Source organism: Neoarius graeffei, chromosome 21, assembly GCF_027579695.1.
Source record: "Neoarius graeffei isolate fNeoGra1 chromosome 21, fNeoGra1.pri, whole genome shotgun sequence".
NCBI lineage: Eukaryota > Metazoa > Chordata > Actinopteri > Siluriformes > Ariidae > Neoarius > Neoarius graeffei.
Window position 1 is genome coordinate 12761518 of NC_083589.1, and position 19456 is coordinate 12780973.

General features: G+C 42.5%; 1 protein-coding gene across 10 annotated transcripts in view; it reads left to right on the forward strand.

Annotated features, from left to right (window-relative positions):
* The window catches only part of LOC132870245 (protein PHTF2-like), a 116945-nt gene that overhangs the window by 51010 nt on the left and 46479 nt on the right, over positions 1-19456 (forward strand). For all 10 annotated transcript variants that reach the window (XR_009651088.1, XM_060903893.1, XM_060903896.1 and 7 more), the window contains one exon: positions 17925-17981. Coding sequence is in view for 9 of the 10 variants with exons in the window: in XM_060903893.1 (XP_060759876.1) it covers positions 17925-17981 (57 nt within the window). In the remaining variant the exon portion in view is untranslated. The remainder of the gene's footprint in view (positions 1-17924; positions 17982-19456) is intronic.

Consider the following 19456-nt stretch of genomic DNA (forward strand, 5'->3'; position numbering starts at 1 on the left):
AACTTACCCCATCCTTGTGGGTTTTGGAGCAAAAGCCGGCAACACAACACGAAGGCATAATAACTAATATAAAATAATGTATAATAATAATACTAATAATGACAAACTGAACACCTGTCGCATCAACAAACTGGTAAGTGAGGAGGAAGATTCTTTCGCTGACGTCATATAGCCCCTCCTCCTCATTCATCTCCTGGGTGCTGCAGCCCCGTCAAATTTGCCCAAATAGCCGCGTTTTTTTATCATAACTTGTAAAATAGGCGCCTTCGTGAATTAATATATGGATCATCGGGAATTACTTTTTATGTTATAAAACATCGCCAAAGATGTCAAAAACGCGTCATCAGATCTTTAATTTAATTGACATCTGGAGAGAGAATCATCCCGACCAACTAACTTTCTCTTGCTACTCTAGTACATGTCTGACATTCTCCAGAATGGATTACTTTTCGGTTTCTGCCTCCTTAGTATCTACTGTCTCACGTTCCTGGTATGATAGCATTATAATTTCAGATCATGCTTCGGTTTCATTTATCCTGGACATCCCCCAATCTTTGAATTACTCCCCAAGATGGCGTCTCCAGGCATTTTGGCTTGGGGATCCAAAATTTATAGAGTTTATTGGAACACAAATTGATTACTATTTTGAATGTAATACAAACCAGACATCAGCTGCTATACGTTGGGAGGCTTTTAAGGCCTTTCTGAGGGGCCAGATGATAAGCTTCACAAGCTTCAAACATAAGCAGTGTAGATTGGAGATGGAACAACTGGAAAAAAAAGATAAAGGATACTGAAACAAACTACTTTGCAAATCCTTCTCAACACTTATTTGTGGAACTTAATGAGCTAAGAGCTAAATACAATGTTTTATCTACAAATAAGGCAACTAAAAATTTGATGAAACCGAGTCCTATTATGAACAGGGTGAGAAAGCAAGTAAGCTCCTTGCTTGGTGTATTAAACAGATGGAAACTGAAAGAGCAATAAATACAATACAAACAGATGAAGGCTTGGTAACTAGTGACCCTAAAGAAATTTAATAAGATTTTTTCAAGCTTCTATGAAAATTTATACCGTTCGGATTATTCAACCTCAGCTTTTCAAAAACAAAAGGAATTTTTGATGTGTTAGACTTTGTTCCCATAAAGGAAGACTCTCAGGCTGCTCTAGAGCTTGACCTAGAGGCCGAAGAATTGTCTGCGGCTATAGGTAGCATGAAGGGGGGGGAAGCCCCTGGGCCGGACGGGATCCCCATCGAGATATATAAAACCTTTTGCACTAAACTAATACCACCTCTGCTTGAGATGTATCGGGAGTCTTTGGATAGCGGATACCTTCCTCCTTCTCTCAATACAGCAGTAATTACTTTGTTGTTGAAGCCGGGGAAGACACCCACTCTGTGTGGATCTTACAGACCAATTTCACTGCTTAATATGATCTCAAAATTCTTTGTAAAGTATTGGCTAGACGACTTGAACTGAGTTTGCCGGAAATAGTTCACTCCGACCAGAATGGCTTTGTGCAAGGAAGGCAGGGCTTTCACAATATCCGTAGAGTACTTAATATAGTGTTTAATAAATCTGGCTGTACGGACACTGCCATTCTGTCGTTGGATGCCGAGAAGGCCTTTGACAGGGTGGAGTGGCTGTATTTATTTGAGACTCTGCAAAGGTTTGGTATAGGGGGGAAATTTCTTGGTTGGATTCGACTTCTTTATGCTGCTCCACAGGCTGTAGTTTTAACAAATGGGTTATTTTCAACACCTTTTGAACTGCACCAGGGGACAAGACAGGGTTGCCCCCTTTCACCCCTGTTATTCACTCTTGCTATCGAGCCACTTGCTATGGCAATTCGGAAAAACACCAACCTGAATGGAATAAAGATAGGAGATATTGAACATCGCATAGCTTTAGGCCATCCTTAAAAAAAATCCGTTTCCTGTCCACCGGGTGAGCAAAAAAATTTTCAGTAGGGAGGGAGGGATTTTTTTTTTTTTTAGAATTTGTTCTTTTTATTTGCTACAGACACAGTTTTTAATTCTGTCCAGCCAACCTGCATTAGTTCCGTGAACGCATTTTTTTGTTCAGTTCCGTTCTCATTTTGAATAGCTCTATTAGGTTCTCTTATGCCCCTTTTCCACCAAAGCAGTTCCAGGGCTGGTTCGGGTCCAGTGCTTAGTTTGGAACCGGGTTTTCTGTTTCCACTGACAAAGAACTGGCTCTGGGGCCAGAAAAACCGGTTCCAGGCTAGCACCAACTCTCTGCTGGGCCAGAGGAAAGAACCGCTTACGTCAGTGGGGGGGCGGAGTTGTTAAGACCGACAACAATAACAAGACCGCGAAAGATCGCCATTTTTAAGCGACGAGAAGCCGCAGCTGTACAAACGCAAAGTCAGCCATTATTATTATTATTGTTGTTGTTTTTGCTTCGATATTCGCGCCAAGGTTTATGCAAACGTAGCGACGTAACTGACGTATACAGCGACGTAATGACGTGGCTCCGCTTAGCACCGCGAGCGATGGAAAAGCAAGCTGGTTCTCAGCTGGCTCGCAAGTTGAACGAGTTGTGAACCAGCCCTGGAACTGATTTGGTGGAAAAGGGGTATTACAGATCTGTCAGGGTCATTAACAAAGTAGGTAATGAATTTTGCATGACAAAACTCAAAAGCTGTTTGTAACGTCTCGGATGGATCAAGATCAAACGAATTTTCCAGTAACGGTTTGTGATGGTCCGACACACGGACTTTCTGTAGTTCTAAATCGACCGTTAGGCCTAGTTCGGATGAAATTACACTATTAAAATGATCACTGAATGGTTTGTTTTTCTGAATCTTTACTATTTTGTTGTTCGCTAGAATACCATTTTGCGATTTCACACTTAAGCAAATGTTTGAAAACTCCGGATCTTCTTCCTTCATGGTGGCTGCCATTTTTTTGTGCCGCACGGCGCATGCACAGAGCTGATTCGATTCTATATTCTGCGCGGAATGCGTAAATGTCAAGTTCGAGTTTAGATTTACGAACCCGAAAAAAATGTCGAAAAACCAGCGTTTAAAAAAAAAAAATTCAACCGCACAAACGGCACTCACCCGGCCGGTGGACCGGAAACAGAACATTTTTTAATAATGGCCTTATATGCAGATGATGTAATTCTGTTTTGTTCTAACTTGAAACAGACTCTACCTACTTTACATTCACCCTTTTGGTGTCTTTGCAGGTTACAAAATAAATAACACCAAATCAGTAATATTATTTATGAATGGAAATGAGAGACTCAACCCTCCAATTCATACTCCTTTTCTGGTTTCATTGGAAGGCTTTGTGTACTTGGGTATGAAGATTACTCCTACCATTGACAAAATTGTCCCAATGAACTACAATCCCATAACAGAGTTACAGAACTCATAAACAGGTGGACAAGATTACCTATGTCTATGATCGGGCGTATCAATGTCTTGAAAATGTCAATTTTACCAAAGTATTTGTACCTTTTCCAATCTATTCCACTTGCTCCCCCACTTTTTTTTTTTCGGACACTTGAAAAGCTCTTCTCCTCCTTCATTTGGAACAACAGGCGTCCCAGGCTCAGGCTCACATTGTTATATCCACCATACGATAGAGGTGGATTATAGCTACCAAATCTTATGTGGTATTATTGGGCAGCTCAAATCAGAGCAGGAATATTTTATTTTGTGAAGGACCATCCCCCAGCTTGGGTTTCAATAGAATCTCACTCAATTAATATTCCTTTGAATTTGTATATATATTCAGCCAACAAAAACAAACTAATCAAACAGACCAAAAACCCCTTCCTCAGAAATACAGTAATGATTTGGCACAGTGCTTTGGTTTACTTGGGAGAGACTTCCAAGTTGTCACAGTTTTCTCCTATCGTTGGTAATGATGAATTTCAGCCTGGAAGAGCAGACAGCGGGTTTAAAACCTGGGCATGTCGAGGTGTAGCTAAAATAGCTGATCTCTTTAAAGACAATCATACTTTCATGTCTTTCGAAGAACTTAAGGCCTTGTATGGAATACCCTCAAAACACTTCTTTAAATATCTTCAATTGAGAAGTTTTGTACTGGCCAGGCAGTGTAATAGTTTGAAACTTCCCTGACTGTCTGTTCTTGAAGACTTTTCGATAAGATTTTCAGACTCCAGGGGGCAGGTTTCCTTTCTTTATAATTTGTTTGTAAGTCCAAAGAGTCATCACAAAACAAATTACAATCATGGAGATCCGATTTGCAAGAAAGTCTAACAGAGGAAGAATGGGCCAGAGCTTGTTTATCAGCTCAAACTCAAACTGTGAATACAAATTCTAAATTACTACAATACAAATGGATAAGCAGACAGTAAGCTGCACCGTTTTAACCCCAGTATCCCAGATACTTGCATCAAATGTAAGCAACGAAAAGGTTCTTTATTCCATTGCATGTGGGAATGCCCTCTGATACTCTCTTTTTGGAAAAAAGTGTTGGACCTGGCCAGTCGAATCATTGGAAAAGTACCACCTCTCAAATCAAAGTTATGTTTACTGAATATCTACCCGGACAACTTTGTATCCTCCAAAAATGAAAAATCCTTACTCAACATTTGCTTTCTGGAAGCTAAAAGATGTATAGCCTGTTCATGGGAAAGGGATAAACCATGTACTACTTCGCAATGGTTAACAGGGATGTCTTTCTACCTGGCTTTAGAAAAGATAAGCTACACCTCGAAAAATAAGCTTGACAAGTTTTGGAAAATCTGGAAGGGTTTTTTTTGTAATTTCCTTGAGAAAAATATTGAAGTAGATGGCTGGAATGATGAGCTGAACTAAAGATTTATCTATCTTTTAATTTTATCTTGATTTAGTATACACATTTAGACTTTTACATACATGTACTTGTATATGTATCCGTGTGTGTGTGTGTGTGTGTATGTATATATATATGTGTGTGTGTGTGTGTATAAAAAATGCATTTTTAAATGTATTTATTTTTTTCATTGTTATTATTGTTTTCTTGTATGTGCCTTCTTGTTCTATGTTCACCGTTTGTAAATCAAAAATGTGCAATAAATATATGTTTACAAAAAAAAAAAAGAGTTTGTCCAAGTTTCCCTGCTGGCGGTGCCCTCTGTCCGGGTCACCGTGTCCGGAGTCCCTCTGTTTATTCCAATGAAGCGCTGGAGAGAGAACTGAAGCGCTTCAGGAAATTTGCGAGCGGATTCCGGACAGTAAATTTAGGCTGCAGGAGCGACAAATTAAAACACGTTCAGTCTCTCCGGAGACAAGTGTTTGTTTCTGGACTCCCCGACTCAAACACTGGAAGTTTCCTTCCGTGCTAAACACGAGGAAGGGTTTTACATGGTTTATGCGAGTTCGGGGAGCATGAAATGTTTTGAGTGTGGGAATGTGGGACGCAAGCGGGTCGCGTCCTCACAGACAGCGGGGAGCAGAGCCACCTGCTGCCGCTGGGACCGTCAGTGAGGACAAGGGAAGGAACGGGACTGGGAGCGGAGTGACTGCAGAGACTGACCGTGTGGAAGGGGACAGCGGGGTGGTTGGTGTGACTGATCGTGGGGAGGGGGACAGCGGGGTGGTTGGTGTGACTGACGGTGGGGTGGGGGGCAGTAGAGTGACTGATGTGACTGACAGCGGAGAGGTGAACAGTGGTTGGCCAACGCCATCAGAATCTGCTCCACCCGCTCAGGTTGAGTCCAGCAGCTCCGCGCCTGGAGCTACGGAGACTGGAAGCAGTGTTTCAGCGGAGTTGATGGAGGCTGAACAGAGCAGGGTGGAGCCAGGAGAGGTCAGTGTAGGGGGGTCTGAGCAGGACGCGGAGTCTCCGGTCTCACAGGAGGCTGTCAGACCCGACAGTGAGACAGAAGACATGATGAAGCCGGACCGCTGTTATGGTGACAATGTGACTGACATAGACTGTGACTCTGACTCGATTTCTGTAACAGACAGTATTTCCCAAAGTGAGGACCTCTATTCACTTGAGGAAATAAATAGTTTTTTTAGATGAAACCTTTGGAAAAAAAAAAGCAAATGTTAAAGATTATTTTCCCAATATTGAAAAATATATTAGATCAGTTACCACACTTCAAAGAGTTGTGGGAATGGATTTACTAGATGAAAAAAAAAGCTATCGGTTAAAAAAAACACGTTACTGGTTTGAGGAAAGGGTTAAAGGAGTCCAAAAGTAGAATGATTAAGAAAATGAAAATGAGAAAATAAAAGTTTTTAATGACCGTACAGCACCGGGTGTTTTATCTCTACTGGTTCTTTTTATGTCTCTTTACGTTTCTGTCTTTTATCTTTCAATATGCAGGGTTTAAGAGTCGCGTCCTTAAATATAAATGGGGGAAGGGATGAACAGAAAAGAGTTTTATTATCTGAAGTAATTAGACAGAAAAAACTGGACATTATTTTATTACAGGAAACACATAGTGACGAGTCGAATAAAATAGTCTGGGATCTATGGTGGAATGGACAATATGTTCTTAGTCATGGGACAAATTTTAGTGCAGGAGTTGCGATTTTATTCTTCCTGTTTTAGATATAAACATTGTGTCCAGTACAGTGTTAGTGAAGGGTAGAGTTCTTATGGTAAAAGTTAAAATACAGGATTTTACTCTTAGTTTTATCAATGTTTATGCACCAAACCAAGGCTCTGAACGTGAAGAGTTGTTTAATTTATTAAAAGAGAAGTTAAGTTTTAATGATCCAGGGGAGTGTGTTTTAATGGGGGGAGACTGGAACTGCTGCACAGACTTTACATTAGATAGCACTGGAGAGGAACCACACATTCACTCCTCGTCCATTTTATCTCTCTTTTTAAAGTGGAGAATGATGTGTGGAGAATGAAGCACTCTTCAGTCCAACAATACACATGGGTGAAAATATCTGACGGTAGAGTCTGTGCAGCAAGGTTGGACAGATTTTATATTTCTGCACCTTTTATTTCAAGAGTTATCGACTGCCAAATCTCCCCTGTTGCTTTTACAGACCATCACTTAGTTTTAATGGAGCTTTTTTTTTTTAATCTCCCACGGAAAAACCAAAGTCCTTTTGGCATTTTAATGTTAAGTTATTGCATGATCTTAATTTTTGTAAAAATTTGAAATTATTTTGGATCTATTGGAGATCCAGGAAGGAAACTTTTCCTTCACTCTTGAAGTGGTGGGAGGTAGGAAAGGCCCAAATTAGAGTGTTTTGCCAGCAGTATTCTTTTAATTCCACAGCCAAGATCCAGAGAACTGTCCAGAAACTGGAAGAGGAAATAAGAGACTTGGAAAAAAATGTCTTTACCTCACAAGCTGATCAACCAAAAAATAATGGGCTAATTTTTAAAAGGCAGGAACTCAACTCCCTTCTGCAGGACAGTCTGAGCACGTTTTAAGCCTACAGGTAGGTCACAACCGGACGTATGATTTTTTGGCCGTGCAATTTTTGGCGTTTCCGAAATCACTGCGTTTTTTTTGTTCGTGGAGAAAGATGCACGTTGGCCGTAAGTTTGTCTTGCAACCTGAAAAAAACATAAGCGCCCGTAGAGTTTGTTTGACATGACAAAGAACCTCTGCGGCCAGTCTACGGCTCGAAAATCAGCACGTCACACGCGCGCCCTCCATGCGTTTCACACGCACCCTCCGTGCATTTCTTGCGTTTTTTGCACGTAGACCGGCCGTAGGAGCACGTACGGCCGGTTGTGACCGAGGCATTACTAGACTCCAAGACATGGATGCACCAACTTCTTTCTTTTTTAACCTGGAGAAATCTGCTGTTCAGAGGAAACAAATGGTCTGTCTTCATCGTTCTGATGGAAACATCACTACAGACCCAGCCAAGATGAGGAAGCTCGCAGTGGAGTTTTATATGGATCTATTCAGTGCGGGTAGCTGTGATATGGACTGTGCTGCAGAACTACTGCAAGGGCTTCTTCAACTGAGCTTTGAAGACCAGAACACTCAACGCAGAAATCGTTTTAGATGAGCTGACTGCTGCGGTGTCCCAGATGGCACCAGGCAAGGCTCTGGGACTAGATGGTCTTCCTTTGGACTTTTTTAAACAATACTGGGATGGGACCTTTTGGCCATTTTTAAAGAGTGTTTTAAAAAAGGGAGCCTTCCGGCTTTCTGTAGGCGAGCAGTTCTTTCACTGCTGCCCAAGAAGGGAGACCTAGCTCTTTTAAATAACTGGAGACCTGTAGCTCTTTTATGTACGGACTATAAGATCCTCTCCAAGGTTTTATCAAATAGATCAAAACATTTTATTGATTTATTTATTGGTGCAGAACAGTCGTATTCCAGACAGGTCAATGTGCGATAATTTATTTTTAATAAGGGATAATTTGTATAATATTAATGTTGGTGTTTTATCTATTGACCAAGAAAAGGCGTTTGATCATGTGGATCATGGTTTTCTTTTCTCCACCTTGCAGGCTTTTGGAACTGGGGGGAGTTTTTTATCCTGGGTCAAATTATTGTATAATGAAGCCTGCTGTTTAGTAAAGGTGGGGGGAGGGTTGAGCTGCCCTGTACCAGCTAAAAGAGGAATCAGACAGGGCTGCGCCATCTCAGGCCAGCTCTATAGTATTGTTATTGAACCTCTTCTGTGTAGGCTGAGGAGCAGGTTACAGGGCCTGGGTCTCCCTGAACTGGCTCAGAACCGCTCTGTGGCCGTCTCAGCTTATGCAGATGATGTTAATGTTTTTATACAAGATCGGAGAGATATACAACAACTTAAAGAAAGCCTGACTGTGTATGAAAAGGCCTCCTTTGCTAAAGTTAACCGGGACAAATGTGAAGCATGTCTAATAGGTCAGTGGAGCCCAGGAGACGTCCCTAATCTACCCGGGAAATTTAAGTGGGGGAAAAAAGAGGCATCAAAGTTCTGGGAGGACTTGGGAGGAGAGGACTTTCAAAAACAGAACTGGGAGGGAGTGCTGGAGAAGGTGAGTTGTCTAAATGGAAATGGTTGCTTCCCCAGCTGTCCTACAGGGGTAGAGTTCTGATAGCCAATAACCTGGTCGCCTCTTCTCTTTGGCATAGACTGATCGTCTTAGTGCCACCACCAGGCCTCATGAAGGACATACAGCGGCTCCTGGTGAACAACTTCTGGTTAGGTCAGCATTGGCTGAGGGCACCAGTTCTGTATATCCCTGTAGCTGAGGGAGGACAAGGCCTCATGGACATTCCATCAAGAATTGCTGCCTTCAGACTGCAAACAGCGCAGAGGCTACTTTATGGCTGCGGTTGTTGCTGGCTGGCGTCTGCTAAGCTGCTCATGAAGAAGGCTGGCTGGCTAAGACTGAACAAACAGCTGTTTCTTCTAAAGACCTCTGAAGATAGTGGACAAGGTCTTGTAATCCCTGTCTGTACCCCTCAGGGTGTACGCCCAGGACCGTACCCTGGTTGACCTATGGCACGAGGACCATGAGTACATCTTTCCTGCACTAAGCGTCAGGCCTGCGACTGAAGAGTGGTGAGAGGAGGGAGGGCTGCTTCTGTCCCTGAAAACACCGGTGCTGGGCAACTTCGGCTCATGCGGGAAGAAGCAGCTCTACTACAGCTGCGTAAAGGTACTGAACTTCCGCTCTTTGGTCAAAGTCAGGGAGTCGAGGTGGGCCCAGGTTTTTGCTCCAGAATGCACCCCTAAAGGCTGTTGGAGGACTCTGTACAAGCCGCCCATCGAGAAACGGACGGCTGACCTCCAGTGGAGCATCATACACAGAGCGATAGCCACAAACAGACACAGGGCTCGCCTGGATCCCAGCACTGGGGAGGACTGTCCCTTCTGTCGCCAACAAGAAACCCTAGAACACTTGGTGTCTCTTTGTCCTTGGCTAGTGGGCCTATTTAAGACATTGCAAGAGTGGGTGGAACACCTAGGGGAGGAATATTCCGTCCCTTTGTTTGTCTTTGGGCCAAAATACACAGTCAGGAAAAGACAGACTCAGGTTTTAATTAATTTTTAATCGGAACTGCAAAACTCGCAATCTGGAAGACCAGAAAGAATCAGATGCTAGGCCTGGGATGGACTGATGCAGTTCAGAGCCTGAAAGGTTTGGTTGCATCTCGTCTTAAGGTAGAGTATGCTTTTTACAGACTAACCAATAACCTGGACACTTTTATAGATTGGTGGGGTTTTAGACAGGTTTTATGTTCACTTGAAGAGGATGGTGCACTAACTCTCAACTTTTAAAGGGCTGATGACACGAACATGACTCTATGCAATTTCTTAAATAAACTATACAACATGGCAAACATGTTAGATTTCTGTTATAATTACGTGAAAAGAAGCTGTTGTTACGCGAATATCCAACTTTTAATTGCACAGCGCAAGAAAACTGGGTCTGTGGCTCGCGGCCATGTTGTGACGTCAGCGGAAGAACACGCTGCGGTTCACTGGCTGTCTACTCAATGGAAATGGCGCATGAAAACGCCGGTGAACTCTCTAGTGCTAGCTCTTCCTCTTCTGGGAGTCTAGAATTGTGTTGTGAGTGGGATAGATCGGAAGAATCAAGTGATGACGAACACGGGTGCATCCAACCGTACAGGTTTGAACCTGTTACTGTGCAATCTGAGAGCGACTCCGACGCCGAGATGGACAGCGGACAGGCAGACAGCCCAGCATTGACGAACACCACAAGGTTGGATAACAAGGATTGGTAGGTCAACCCGTATTTGTTCAAAATGTTACGGAATCAATATTTTAATATTGTGTATTGTTGTCTTGCATGTGTAAACACTGCTTATATCATGTAAGCCGTATGCTACACTGAATACATAGTTCCTAATGGAGCATGCAAACGGCTAACATAATAAGCTTACGACTATGCCTGATCCGTGATACATTTAGGATAATATTGGCAGGCACGTCTTCTAGTTTATGGCTTCTTAGTTTTATCCTTGAATGAAGCAAAATATTTGATAACCTACATCAGCGTAAGCAAATGACAATCTGTAGCCTACTTGTCTGGCTAAGTTAGCTTTCCCTCGGTGTTTGCTTTGAGAAACAAATTCTTTCAACTTGGCAATAAGAGACCACAATGCAAAGGCAAAATACTACAACTGCTACTACAAATCTGTCACATCAACAAACCAGGGTACTTGCTACCGTTCCCTAACAACGCATGGCAAAGGGTAAAGTGTAGTGTTGCTACGAGTACTTGCTAAAGCCTCCGGTGGAAGATCCTCGATGTGCTGATAAGACATACAGTTCTATATAACACACAAGTGTCACAATAATCACAAAACAGATGCAAATTGTTAAAATACCTAATTTTTAAGCGATCATGTATTGATCTCTTCCGAATAGAATCTATGATAGCCTACCCTCTTTACCCTTTGCCTCTTGTTGCTAGGCGGCAGTTACATGAAAGCCGCAAGCTTTCACAAGCAAATACATGACTGATATCACGCCGACTTTATGATTACATTTATGATCATCATGAATGTGTACTCTATGATGTGTACTCTATGAGCGCTCTGGAGCAAGTGACTTCCAAGATGGCCGCGCAGACCGCATGGTTACTATTTTTAGCATCATGTCGGAGCACTCTATAGCTCTACGTACCTTTATCTTATGTCGTTTCTCAACACATATTCTGACAGTTGGACTGTCTTTGGAGGAGTCGCCTTGTCCCAGGCGACTGCTGGATCCGGCATAGCTACTAGTAGACCCCCTCCGGAATACTGTAGGCACTGCTGATGGTAGCAGCACACGTTTGTGCTGAACTGCACACCCAAGAGATTCCTTTAAGCTGGGAAGGGTGTCAAAACAATCCAAATCGAAGTGTTCAGAGCACAGGACGGATGTTGGTGAGGGCTCCCACTTGTCACGAGTGCACCTGACTTGCTTCACCCACTTCGCATGCAGCTCGGGATCTCTGGGAAACTTGAATAAACTTACCCCATCCTTGTGGGTTTTGGAGCAAAAGCCGGCAACACAACGCGAAGGCATAATAACTATATATATATATATATATATATATATATATATATATATATATATATATATATATATATATAGTGTGTATAATAATAATACTAATAATTATAAACTGAACACCTCTCGCATCAACAACAAACTGGTAAGTGAGGAGGAAGGTTCTTTCGCTGACGTCATATAGCTCCTCCTCCTCTTTCGTCTCCTGGGTGCTGCAGCCCCGTCAAATTTGCCCAAATAGCCGCGTTTTTTTATCATAACTTGTAAAATAGGCGCCTTCGTGAATTAATATATGGATCATCGGGAATTACTTTTTATGTTATAAAACATCGCCAAAGATGTCAAAAACGTGTCATCAGCCCTTTAATGTACAATTGTGTGTGTGTGTGTGTGTGTGTGTGTGTGTGTGTGTGTGTGTGTGTGTGTGAGTGAGTGAGAGAGAGAGAGAATGTTTCAACAGAAAAGGTGTTTTTACGTACTGAATTTGATGTTTTTCTAGGAATGACTTTTTATGTACCTTTTTATTTTTCTCCATTATTTGTTTTATTTCCTGTGGAAAAAAACGTATACATGGAACAATGGTGTAATTAAAGGTGGCTTAAGTTTAAAAAAAAAAAAAGTCTCTCTCTCACTGTCTCTCTCTCTCTCTCTCTCCCACCCTCACCCTCTCTCTCTGTCATCCTCTCGCTCTGTCTCTCTCTGTCTGTCTCTCTCTCTCTGTCACCCTCTTGCTATCTCTGTCTCTCTCCCACCCTCATCTTCTCTCTGTCTGTCTCTGTCATCCTCTCCTTCTCTCTCTCTCTGTCACCCTCTCGCTCACACCCTCTGTTCCTCTGTGTCCCTCTCTCTCCCACCCTCACCCTCTCTCTCTCTGTCATCCTCTCTCTGTCTCTGTCACCCTCTTGCTATCTCTCTCCCACCCTCATTTTCTCTCTGTCTGTCTCTCTCTCTGTCATCCTCTCCTTCTCTCTCTCTCTCTCTCTGTCACCCTCTCACTCACACCCTCTGTCCTTATGTACCTTTTTATTTTTCTCCATTATTTGTTTTATTTCCTGTGGAAAAAAATGTATACATGGAACAATGGTGTAATTAAAGGTGGCTTAAAAAGTAAAAAAAAAAAGTCTCTCTCACTGTCAGTCCCTCTCTCTCTCTCTCTCTCCCACCCTCACCCTCTCTCTCTCTGTCTGTCTCTCTGTCACCCTCTTGCTATCTCTCTCTCCCACCCTCACCCTGTCTCTCTCTCTCTCTCTCTCTCTCTCTCTCTCTCTCTCTCTCTCACAAAAATACAGCTTGCTATTTTCCCAAGAAACTGGAAAGCATAAACTCCTCTGTCGTAAAAACTTTGACCGTTATAAAGCACTGACACTGGAGACTCCTTCCATAAACGTTATATAAACGTTTCCTAAATGGAGCTAATTTGGGATGATGTCTTCGAGGCTGCTCTCCTCAGGTGATCTGTAAACCTGTAAACAAGCCTGGACTTCCAGCAGGCCCACAACGAAACCTGATGCTCACCTGAGACTGATTTTTTTTCCCCTCTTTTTTCTCCCCTTCTCCCAGAACCATTCAGGAAAGAGCTTCAGTTGCTTTGCTCACATGGAGTTAGACAGGTCACACAACTGAACAAAAGCAGGTGACAAATAATGGCATCATACAGCAACATGCCATGAGTCCTTGGAAAAAAAACAAACTCACTCTAAGGTTTGACACATCTGGAAACATTTCACCTGCTTGCGTAGCTGCCATATATAACTGTCTTTTTGAGTTAATCAGTGAAATGTAAATTACATCTCTACATCTATATTTAATTCTACCTTGTCTAATAGACGTTGTTGGGATGAAGTCCTGTTTTGCTTCAGTGGTCAGTTCTGTGCCTGTTAAATTTGAGTGAATGTGAAATTATTGCTGTCATGGAGATATGTGTTTTTGTACTTTTGTACTCAATTCCTGGTTTATTTACACACCATTCTTCATTTCAGTTAATTTGTGACATTTTCAATTAATAGTTATACAATTTCATCATAACCTTTTTCCGAATTTTTTTTTTTTTGTGTAATAACCAGTCATAATTAATTTTCACACAACTCTTGTCCAGTTCTGTTTAATCCGTCACTGTGTCTGGTTTTATTCAGGGTGGTTGTTGTTGTTGTTATTAGCCTTGATTGTAAGCATGGTTGGTTTATGAAGCATGGTTAACTCTAAGGCTACGTTCACACTGCAGGCTGAAGTGACTCAAATCCGATCTTTTCGCCCATATGTGACCTGTATCCGATCTTTTATTGACAATATGAACGACACAGATCCGATTTTTTCAAATCCGACCCAGGCCATTTGGATATGTGGTCCTAATTCCGATTCCTATCCGCTCTTTTCATATGCGACTTCAGTCTGAACCGCCAGGTCGCATTCATCCGACTTGCACGTCATCAACAAGCCACAAACGTCACTATTCTGCGCTGAAGTAGGCGGCGGGTCTCTCAAAAAAAGTTACAACAACATGGCGCATGACCACGGGCGCAGATAGAGGGTGAGACTCGTCCCACCCAGATTTAAATTCACCTCGTTCGGTCCCCCCCACTTATAGGGAGGAAAAAACGTCTATGCTGTCTTTCTTTGCATAAGGCAAACCTCACGGAAAAATCAAAAGACTAATTACCATTCGGTTTATTGAGGTGCACAGCAGTGTATACATAGTTGCAACAACTCACATAAAACAAAACAAAGACTGATATTCGGTTGGTTGAGCTGCTCAGACTGCACAGGTTGTGAGCTCGAGCTTGGTTGCTATGGTTACTAACAACAAGTTTGACAGGCATATCGGGGTTGGGGTTGGTTTGCTGGCAGCTTTGTCCCCCCCAGTTTTTTGTCCCTCCCAGTTCAAAAAACGTATCTGCGCCCCTGCGCATGACATCAATGCGAGGGACGCTTCGGGCTGTGAAGGTTCTGAATCTTCTCAATGGAAGGACGCAGAGGTTAGGGAGCTGATTTCCATTTGGGGGGATGCAGCTATTCAAGCTAGATTGGATGGGTCATACCGCAACCGGGCGGTTTTACTTCCGTAAACACTGGCCATGCTCACTGCGTGTGACGTCGTCGTATCCTGCAATGCGCATGCGGAACACTTTTAGGTCGCTTTTCGTTCATACTGAGGATCACATACAAGTCGCATATATTTGTTAATGTGAACGACCTCACAAAAAAATCGGAATTGAGCATCAAGCCTTGCAGTGTGAACGTAGCGTTAATGTCACGGTGACGCGAACAGGTCAAGCCGTGTTTGGGTTCTTGTCTTTAAAGCTCCAAGCAGTGTGTGTACGTGAACGCAGACTTGCTGATGGGACTGAGTGTACACAGCACTGTTTGTTACACTTCGAGTCCATGTAGTGTCGTAGCTGCTGATTGTTTGTTGTGTAGTGAGCATTGTTTGTTTGTATCATGTGTGACGCGAGTGGAGAAAAATCTGGGCTGATATTTTGCCCGTGTTCCTGTCACCTTTATTGAACCATGAATTTGCATGAGGATGGACCAAAAGAATGTGGTTCTGTAGCATTACTATCTAAATAAAAAGAAGTTCTCTGTGTGATCCGAATGCCTGCAATATCAACCAGTGTGTCTGCTCAGCTCAAACAAGGCTGGACATATATGTGTGATAAATCATTTACACTCTGTCTTTAATCAAGAATTTTACAGGAAGATGATTCTTACTCATGAGTAACGTTCAACAAATGTAACGTTTAATTTTTTTTTAATAGTGAACATTAGGACATTATCTAAAATAAAGCATGTAAAAAGTTTAAAGAAAGCTTTAAATGCGTAGGCAGGTGACTTTTTAAATAACCCATTTCCATAATTCTCCTTTGTTTGGCCAGCGTGGCCTGACTGAGACACTGATCTCTTTTGCATCGGTGCTGCATGTTTGATGAAGCTTCGAGGGCAGCTCATGAATGATGCAGACTTTTCCATTGCTGTTCACGAGTGTGCAAATGACACCCCAGAACACTGATCAACACCCCTCTGTGTCCTCCTTCAGCTGCCCCACTCACTGCACCCAGCAAAGAGGGACTGAAGCAAACGCCTACAGCAGCAGGAAACCCGAGCCCAAGCTAATCCACTCTTCCCTGATTAACTTTCCTAATGCTTTTACACTCACCTCAGACTTTATATAACGCTCTGAGAGATGAGCTTTCTGGGACCACTCGTTCTTTTCTGTTGCGTGAATTATTGTGTTGAATAGGTGGCAAAGATCGGCTTCTGTATGTTGTGTGTATGTATGTATATAATAATGTTAAAGGAGATATGCATAACCTTTATTTTTAAATAAATTTCTGAGTGGATAGTATCTCCATCCTTGACTCTTGTATGCTGCATAAATGGGAATTAAAATATATATATATTTTTGAGAGTTAAAATCGACCGCAAAGTTGGCATTGGAGCTGAGCCAGCCAGCCCTGAGTGCGTGACGTCACAGCGTTAACGGGTTTTAAGGCCGAGGCCTTTTATAGACCAAAGCTATATAAATAAAAATTTATGGTGAAAGTAAGAAATACCGTTACCGACTTGCTCAGCTAAGACTGATTTAACTTCATTGATTGTGGGTTGACCCTTATTAAAACGGGATAGCTTATGCAACATACATGTACATGCATGCATTTTCACTGATAAAAATGTAAAAGGCTAATTAAATAATCAGATGAACTGAGACAATCACATTCTGAAGCAAATTAACTAATCTTATACCGGTAACTTAAACACACAATACAAGTTACATGTATTAATCTAAATGCAGGTAAACAACGTGTTGGTTTTTTTATCCAAATGAGAGTCGGAGCTTACCCGTCTGTGTTCTCGCTTCTTGAAGGCCGACCTTGTGGCCGATTTGTTTTGAAACAATCTGACTTTCAGTTGTTCGTTCAGTTCTCCGTTCATTCGTTTCTTCCACGTAAGGGCAAGATGGCAGCAATATCCAGCGGAGAACTCAGACAGCTGGTCCACTCATTCTCCATTTTCTCCATATGGAGTACTCCGCCATTACTGCTCGGCTCAGGCAATTACCGTGGGGAGGTCACTGCCCGAGCGATAATGTGTCACGTCCCGTTCCGTCCCGGGTTTTAGCAACAACCCTCGGCTCGCACTCCGGGAGAACTGGTGCAACTGAACTTGCTTTCCTTTTCTTGTAGTTTTCTTTTTCTTTAATTGTTGGTACTGCACCCTCTTTCAATACGGGCTTATAGCCAACGCTCCTCAACAGGTCAGAGGTTTCGTATGAGTCCTCAGTAAAATGTGCAGAGCAGAGGAGAGACCACTTCGTAGGCGCCCAATGTGCCCATGAATTTCTCACAAAACGCGTCCAAACCTTTGCAGTTTGAACATTCTTGGGCCATGAACACGACTTAAATCTACCTTCTGTCGTGTTGCTGCACCCACCAGCAGCACATCTACGTGGCATGGCGATAAATTAGCTCAAAATGGAGGATCGGAGTTGCAGTCAGCTCTGTATTTTAGTATAGCGGAAATGACAGAGACTGATAGACTTCCTGCTGTGACGTCACGAACGTCAAGGTCATTCACTCAGACCGCTACCTACAGTATATAAATCACTTTAATCATAAACATTACTATATTAGATTTATTGTTAACGCTTAAAACTATTCCTGTGCCATTCCTGAGGTCTCAAGGCATTTATAAACGAAAGTGAGGCCATGGTTCTGCATATCTCCTTTAAGAAAAAAGAAAGGCCATTGGAGGTTTAAAAGAAGTGTGGTGAGCTATTAAGAGAGCATACATTAAATGTATCTAAGAGAAGAGTGAAAGAAATACTGAATTATAATTCCAGCCGACGTTAGTTCTTTGGGCTTAAGAAGTGATAGAAGATAGAGGGGAAAATGCTGGTCATTAAAAGAAAATGCACTGCTTCAGACACATCATTACTCTTGTGATGTTCTTTGATTCAGACTCCTCGTTTACCTGTTTTTTACTTTGTCCCTCAGATCGGTGCGTATGACCAGCAGATTTGGGAGAAGTCTGTGGAACAAAGAGAAATCAAGGTGAACCATTTTACTCATCCCTCTTTCTTACCATCATTTATCATTTCTCGTTACCTCTCACTGTGCATTTTATCTTTTATGTGACATATGGAGGCCTACTTCCTGTGGTCCGTGTGTGTGTGTGTGTGTGTGTGTGTGTGTGTGAGTGAGTGAGAGAGAGTGTTCAGCTGTGCACTGACTGTGCCATCAGGCCCCTTTCTGTTTTCAGTTTAACCCTTTCCCCATCTTCTCCACCACTGTGACTGTGGGCAGTTCATTAGGCTGGTGAGTACTGCAGCAGGTTCGCTCCCCCTCATGGTGTTCTTGGCCTGTACCATGTGATTGCCTGCTTCCTGGTCATCCACACTGGTCTTGCATTTTTAACACACCCCAGTGCCTTCTTGTGTGGTTTTGGGTTGCGTGTGAGTGTACATGAGAATGAGATAACGAGACCGGATTAAATGAGTACTGATACACACACTAGATGAGAATGAATAAGATCAGTTAGTTAAATTGGTGAACTACTCTGACGAGGCTGCGATGCTGTACACCGTATGGAACCACAATGAGAGAGAAGATGCTTGCACAAAATATTCTTATATATTTACTATGGGATGTTTAACATTACACAAAATTCAAATTTGATCTATAATCCAGATGGAATACATTTTTATACAGCAACAGTAGGCATTTTCAGTTGATTTTAAGACCAGTTAACATTGTTTGGAGTCACTGGGGGTCACTGGTATCCCTTTTCAACCAACAGGGAACGGTTTCCGTTCTGGTTCGTGCACCAGATTTTCAAATGTTCAGTGGTGCATTTCCCAAAAGCCTCTTAACACTAAGAGCATCTTAACTAGGAGAGAGAGTGTTCATTGTGCTGCTTGCTCTACATTTAACGATGATCTTTGTTCTACGATGCTTTTGGGAAACTCTGCACAGAGCATTTCAACCAAAAATGAATTGCTTCAGAACCTGAAACGTTGGTTCCAAGCTGGAACCAAAATGTAGCAGGTTTTTCCAGCGTGAACTATGATGACATCAGTGGGCGTGTCATTAGTTTGGAGAGGAAGCAGAGTGTGCAACGGAAAAGGAAACATCTTCAGGAAAAAAATGGGCCGAAAACAAATATCTGCAATAACGGAACAAAATCTTGGAGGTAATCAATGTGCACCATCTTGCTACAACTGTCGACTACCATTGCGCCACGGCCTCTGTTCATCCTTGATTACAACAGTTCCGCTCAAAACTGGTGAAAACATGGGCCGGTCCACGCGATGGTTCAAAGAATCTTGAATGGAACTGATTCAAGAACCCATTCCCTGCTGGTTGAAAAGGGTATGGGAGTCGGTGGGAGACACTGGGAGACAGTGGTGGACACTTTTGAGACACTAGAGAGCAAATTGTCCACTTGTGACCAAATATCGGGACAAGTTCTCCTAAACTGATTGAGGTCCGTTATCGTTTGCTTTGCCTTTGGACATCTGACGCTGTAG